At 42.0% G+C, this 6,858-nt stretch overlaps 1 protein-coding gene across 1 annotated transcript; it reads left to right on the top strand.

The window, feature by feature from the left end:
• Nucleotides 1–5,834: 5,834 nt before the first annotated feature.
• On the top strand, nt 5,835–6,650 carry LOC135388545 (TNF receptor-associated factor 5-like). Its single transcript, XM_064618152.1, has one exon. It carries the CDS (start codon nt 5,835–5,837, stop codon nt 6,648–6,650), a length of 816 nt encoding a protein of 271 aa, XP_064474222.1.
• Nucleotides 6,651–6,858: the final 208 nt, after the last annotated feature.

Genomic DNA, 6,858 nt, shown 5'->3' with positions numbered 1-6,858 from the left:
CGGTAGATCGTCCGCAAAAAATTCGTGAAGGAACGCCATTTTTTCTTTATTTGGTTTATTGCGCATCTTCAAAGAAGCTGCTTTCCTTTACCCCCAGTGTGAGAGAGTGAAAGAGCACAGTGCCGCCTCACGCGTCGAAGATTAGATTTAACTTGCGGAAACAAAACAAAAACATAAATCTATCGGATGACTCTATCGCGACTGCCCTTATCTTGGGCTGCATTTTTTGTTTTCTTTTAGTGTGCTCTTTCATCCTCTCGTATTGGGGGCGAAGGAAAGACGCGTCTCTAGAGATGCGCAAAGAATAAAATAAAGAAAAAAATGGCGTTCCTTCACGAATTTTATGCGGACGATCTATCCAACGGATTTTTCTGAAAACGGCTTTGGTATCTGGTGACCGAAGACATCAGATGTTCTCATTGGAGCGACTTCGTAGCTTTTATAATTAAAAGTTAATTATTGAAAGTTAATTAAGACATTGCATTAGGAGTCTATTAATGCCCCCTAGGGAGTGCCCTTCAGCATATGCTATATTGCAATTGATTTCATCTCGGGAAAAGTGATTGATATATTTTTAAAAAATCTGTTCACACTTAGCATGGACACCCTATATATATATATATATCTCTTGAAAAGTTGGAGTTGTATTGGACGGCTACGTAATTATAGTTGAAATAAATGCGAGACACAAGACGAAAGTAGGGAAAGTAACAAAAAAAGGGGGTTATTAAAACTTAAAAATTATAAAAGTTAGGGAGGATGTCTACGTTACGGCGGAAGCTCCGCCTTCTTCGGGGCAAAAGAGCTAAATGTGGTCACGAGGCTGATAAGGGGCTTGAGAATGACGTGGTCGGTTGGGGGAAATCCCCGCCACCTGGCGGGGATTCAGAGCGCTTTTGTGTCAGGTCCAGGAGTGGGGTCATCGTCCTTGTGGGTCAGTGGGGATTTTGATCCGGCTGAAACGAGAAAAGGCAGCAGGGTCTTATGTAGGTTGTTAAACTTCTTATTGTTGACAGAATGCCAGGGTCGTCGTTAATGGCCGATCGGAATTTGTAAATTAGGTAGGATTCCCGTTGTTTCCGGGAGCGGTCGGAGATAAAGTTCGACTGGAGAATAAAAACTGAGGCTTCGTTGAATGAATGTTCTGGTTGTTTGAAATGGCGTGAGACGTGAAGATTAGGTTTCTTGGTAACATCCGATTGGTGATTGTTGAATCTTATTTGGAAAGAAGTTTTTGTCTGACCCACGTAGTGGGCCCGGCATGTGTTGCATTGGATTACATAGATAACGTTGCATGAGTTACAGTCTACGTCTGCGTTGATCTTGATGGTAAAGTTGGAATTCGTACTTCTGACCGTCTGTGCGGTCTGCATTTGCAAGTTAATGCAGACCGCACAAACGGTCACAAGACACGGCTGATTCCAACAAATCCGTAATGAATCGTGCGATATAGACCGCTTGTATATGATAATTTGGTCTGACTGCTTTCTTGATGAATGCAATGCCCATTGCAATGATTGAAATCACATCTGGTCTAGTGTATTTCAATTCTTCGTTAGCAAACCTCAAAAACTTCGCCATCAATCCCAGTGGCCCTTCCGACGTTGATGTGCAGATATTTTTATAAGTATTGTAGATTCGGCATATAAATTCTTGCACCTTCAGTTCTGTAATTTGTACCATATCTCCGAATACGACCATCTCTAGGACATATTGAAAGGCAGCGATAATGGAATCGTTTCGCGGCTCTTCCTTTTCGAGGCAGTTTTTATCACATCTTCTCATGATTTATGGCAGCGAGTACAAAATCTGTCCATCTTTCAATGTAGAGCAAATGTCTCTTCTGTTTTCAAGTGCACGTCTACACTTCATTAAAAGCATAGCTATGCTCATTTTATTGATTAAAATTTTATTATCTGGTTAGAATGCTATAATCTCCACCTGTCGTGAGAATTATTGTTTTGACTTTGTTTCAAGTGTTCACTCGATTGATATTCTATACGTTGTGAAGTCACTGCCTGAAATAATTATTGTCTTGTATTTGTTTCAACTGTTCACTCGATTAACATAAGTAAGTACCTCTAAGATGGGAAAGCCTCATAACTGTGAGTTGCATTTCACATTTGATATTTCTGTGTGGTTGATTAGAAATTTCTGTTGCAAGATATTACAAAAATTGATGTAATTAAATTTGTTTCTCGTTTTTGATTGAGTATTGTTGCTACCATTTAATAATTTGGACTTTCTCTACATGTTCAATAAGAATATCGCATCTGTACAAACTTAGTCGACTTGTCAACCACTTTGACAAAAGATTTCCGTTTCAAGGAAAGGATGCGAAAAGATAGTGACCCCAACGAGTAATATCGGCATCTATTTGCACTGCACAATAAAATATATCGCCTTTGAACTATCTTATCTGACCTCTAGAGCGTTCTGTTTGCTAGACGAAGGAATATAGCCCCCAACCCTTTGAGTGATAAAGCATGCGCAGTGCTTTGGCCATATAGATAGAGACATAAAGTCTCCCGGCTTTGAGGAAAAGAGTGAAAACCGAGATGAAAACAGTACATATTTTCTACGTCTTGGATACCTCCATTAAGGTTCGTAGTGTTTGTTAGAATGAAAATTGTATATTGGTCGATTTTATAATGGTTCAATGATAGATTATTTTCCTATGTTGTTGTTTACGTGTCTCCGCGTGTTCCTCTGTTCTTCAGCGTTAAGTCTGTGCTATAGTGTTAAGTCTGTGCTATTTCGCCTTTTGATAGATTGGTTAGCTATTATTTCTCTATGTGTTGGATGGTGCGCAGGTTTGGCTCTCTATTAGTTGTAGCTGTTGATTGTGTTGTTTCTCGTTATTTCCTTACGCCTATGCTGTTCACTTAATAAGAAATGGATTAATTAAAAGTTGAGTAATGTGGGAATATGAAACTGAGATTCCCTATTGCGCTCGAAATGTTATGACAGATATTCACGCTATTGCAATGATGGCTCTCACGTATAGGAATATTAGACTTTTTATAATACACTTGTAATTTGATTGTCATCATATTGATTAAGAATATCTTCTTTGTAGTGGTATAGATTTTATTTCCTCTTGTGTTCTTGTCGTTCGTGTGCCGTAGTCTTCCATACATCTATCGGCATCCGTCTTCAACAAATCAGGGCAGATGTCATTAGATCTGGTTGTTGGCTAGGAGCGTGCTATGCGGTGAAGTTCATTTTTAACATATCTATTTTCTGATGAGTTTGATTTTTTCTTCTGATTTTCTGAATGATAGATTACTATGTTGATTTGATTTTATTTTATTTCCTCTTGTGTTCGTGTCCCATAGTCTTCCAGGGTCTCTACTGTTCACAGTTAATTACACTAATGGTTCTCACATATAGGAATATTATACTTTTTATAACACAACTTATAATTTTGTTTATATAATCATATTGATTAAGAATATCTTCTTTGATTCAATGTGGTGATCGTTTCTCGTCTTGATATGGTGTAGCTATTATTTCCCTACATGTTGGATGATTGGTTCTATATTAATGCTATGTGTTGATTCGAATTATTGCCTTATGTCTGTGCTATTCACTTCATAAGAAACTGATTACTTAAATTTGTATCATGTTGGAATATTAAACTTAGCTTCCATATTGTGCTCGAAATTACTTACATCTATCAGGTTCTCACGTCTCAGGCTTTTATAATAAAACTTGTAATTTTGATTGTAATCATATTGATGAAGAATATCTTCTTTGATTAAATGTGTTACCACTTCTGATTCGAGTTAATAAACAATATTGTGTTTGATCTGTGATACCTATTCAATGCTATTGTATCATACCTTTAATAAGTATATTCTTTGTTAGATGTATTGTGTTTCTTTTGCATCAGGTTTTTTTTTGGCTGGGTTTTTCTCCTTCACACAGAGTCACAGTATAATTCCTTGCACTATTGATTTTAACAAATATATTTTCACTTGTACTTTTGTGTATGGCTATACTTTGCATGCAAACAGCCTACTGCACACCTGTTGTAGCTGGAAAAAATATGTGAAGTCGGCCCACGTATGGCCAAAGAAGTCAGCCCAGGCTGAAAAATACGCTACGATAACCGCACGCGCAGCCCACCCCCGCCGATAAGCGCGCGGACAACCCTCCGCACACGCGCAGCATGGGGAAAAATACGCGCAGGGCTCAGGGCAGGTGTCAGGGGTCCAGGTTTCTAAATCTCACCCATGCTTATACTGCACCCCCTCCTACTACTACTTTGGCATTAAAGTAACTGATTACTCGAAATATTAGCCAAAAAGTAATTGATTACAAGGAGCGCAATTACTAGTAACGCGTTACGCACAAGTCCGCTATGTAACCCGTCATACTAAATTCAGGTACAGTCAACTCGCGTTTATCCGGACGGCTGCGTTTCCTGTGAAAACGTCCGGATAGCGGGGAAACCGGATAGATAAAACACGAAAATCCAGAGTGATCCCATAAGGACATCTTTATTACAAAGAAAATTATGTTGACTGAAAGCAACTGAAAGCGCTGTTCTCAGTGCCGCCCACGCATTTTCTACCGTCACAGCTGGTGCATCCCCGCTTTCATCAGCAGATTCTTCTTGAACAGTATTGAAAGCGACGACACTGACGATGTCGACATCTGTGATTGCAGCGCAGGGGTCCTCGTTGCGGACCTTCTCAGTGTGAAATGACCAGACTGCTCAGTGGATTACTTTTGTGTAACGTGCAAAGTCGGAATGGGAGCAAAATGCTTTCTAGACGCACCCTCTTTGTGTCAGTAAAAGGTGGCCACGACCAGGGTTCTCGACCTCGCTTGACTAGGTGTGGGCCAAGTGTTCTTCCTGAACCATGGCCAAGTAACTGAATCCGATTGTTGGGTATTAGTCACATGTGTTCCCTGGAATTCTTGTCGGAGTCCGGAAGCTGAAGTCTGGGTAAACGACGGCGAAATACATGGCGAGAAATCCGTCCCCACGCTTTCCGGACTGATAGCGCAGGATCCGGATAAATGAAGTCCGAATAAACGCAGGTCGACTGTACTAAGAACCGAGGTGAAGAGCAATCTCGGTTCGATATATCGGCGGCTCTCGTCCTGATGCACTTCCCTTCACATGTACCTCTCGACTCGCAGGACTTTCTACGCTTGTAAGCACTAAGAGCAAGCATTGGCATAGTTGGTGATTCAACTATAAAGTCAAATAATTGCAAAACATTTGTTTGTGCGATGTTTCTTTTGTTCTTCTTTGCAATTTAAGACTCTAATGCGAAAGGTTTACGCTGTATAACATTACGTTCACAGTTGCTTTCTACCGCAAATGACAATAGCACGATATATAGGGGCACATGAATGGCGGACCTAACTGCATACTCATACGGTTGCTATTGGTGAAATGAGAGCGTGTCTTGCACCAAAAGGGAATATGAGTAGAGCAAACACCGGGAGAAAATTCCGTTGACATGTTCTCCAAATTTCCCAACGAGGGTGCCCTGATAAAAAGCCAAAGTATCAGTGTACGGGTGCATCCAGAGCAAATAACAAACGTAGAACTAATCGCGACGAGCTGTGTGAAGTTTTCTGGCAAAGCAGGTATACCGCATTACAAGCAACGGTAGATAAAGCCATGCGTCAGCTGTGCTTGACTGTAGATCGTCGTCCCTGCCTGTCTGCGGTACACTCGTTGCTATAGCGACTGATATGGTATCTTCTAGCCGACGCTCAGGTGCCACTTCCAGCTGCTATTGTTGAGATCAGACGTTCGCTTGGGACTCATTGCTTCAAGTTGCATCCCGTGAAGTCTGGTAGCTTCCAAAATGCCCGCCGTGCGCTGTACCCCACCATCGTCGCTGGACTCCACGGACCCACCCTTGCTGCATCCCGTAGATACCTGTGCAAGTTGCGGACGTTCATCAATCGACGTCTGGATGTCCACGACCTACAATACTAGCACCTGCAAGAAGTGTCTGCTCGATAAGGAACATCTTCCACTTGACGACATCTTGCTTTGTCCCGGTTCAAGGTTTGGCTGCAAATATCAGACGAGCATCGCCCGTGAGTGCGCCGTCCATCTCCGTACCTGCCCTCGACGCCCGACGCAATGTCCCAACGAGTGCTCTTCTATTGTCCCCAATGTGCACCTGCCTGAACACCTGACGGATGAATGTGTGAGACGTACGCAGGAGTGCCGTTTCTGCCATGGGAACTATTTCGTTTCCGAGATCGGGAATCATTTTAAGAACTGTGCGGAATACCCAGTCACGTGTCGGTTCTGCAACCAAGAAAACATTCGACGTGGCAAGTTGGACGAACACGGCGCCGGTTGCCGTAAGACACCGAAGCTTTGCAAAATGGCCTCTTTGGGATGTGCATTCGAGGCAGGCGATGACGAAATGCAACATCACATGACGCTGGAGAAGCATGCTTTTTTCATTCATGAGTTAAAGATGCAAGTGAATAGCCTAGAGGCTGAAGTGCGTAGATTGCGTGAAGATCGTAACCGAGAAAAACTAGAAGAGCAAAAAGCCCAGGAAAAACTGCGGAAGGAAAAAGAGATTCGCGATACAGAGATGCAGAACCTTCTGGCCCAAATAGAAGCATTGAAGGCACAATTTGGTGGAACATTAGAATGAAAACTCGTGAAGTATCGGGGTCTCGCTAGGGATGTTATCCGTACAAGTCATGAATGTCCGCCTCTTCTGTAAGCAATTATTTTTCTGGACAATAGGTGGTGTTGATGGTGAAAGGGTGTGCAATAAGAAGCAGCCACATCGACTGTGGAGGCAACGGCCATGGTTACAAGAATTGATTGATTTCGTTTCGTCGCTCAACGGAGTCCTA

This window comes from Ornithodoros turicata, chromosome 1 (genome assembly GCF_037126465.1).
Source record: "Ornithodoros turicata isolate Travis chromosome 1, ASM3712646v1, whole genome shotgun sequence".
NCBI classification, from domain to species: domain Eukaryota; kingdom Metazoa; phylum Arthropoda; class Arachnida; order Ixodida; family Argasidae; genus Ornithodoros; species Ornithodoros turicata.
This window is presented reverse-complemented; position numbering and strand designations above follow the sequence as displayed.

What these genes read in the sequence shown, in the direction of transcription:
- LOC135388545 (XM_064618152.1), top strand. Translation starts at nt 5,835, where the DNA reads ATGCCCGCCGTGCGCTGTACCCCACCATCGTCGCTGGACTCCACGGAC.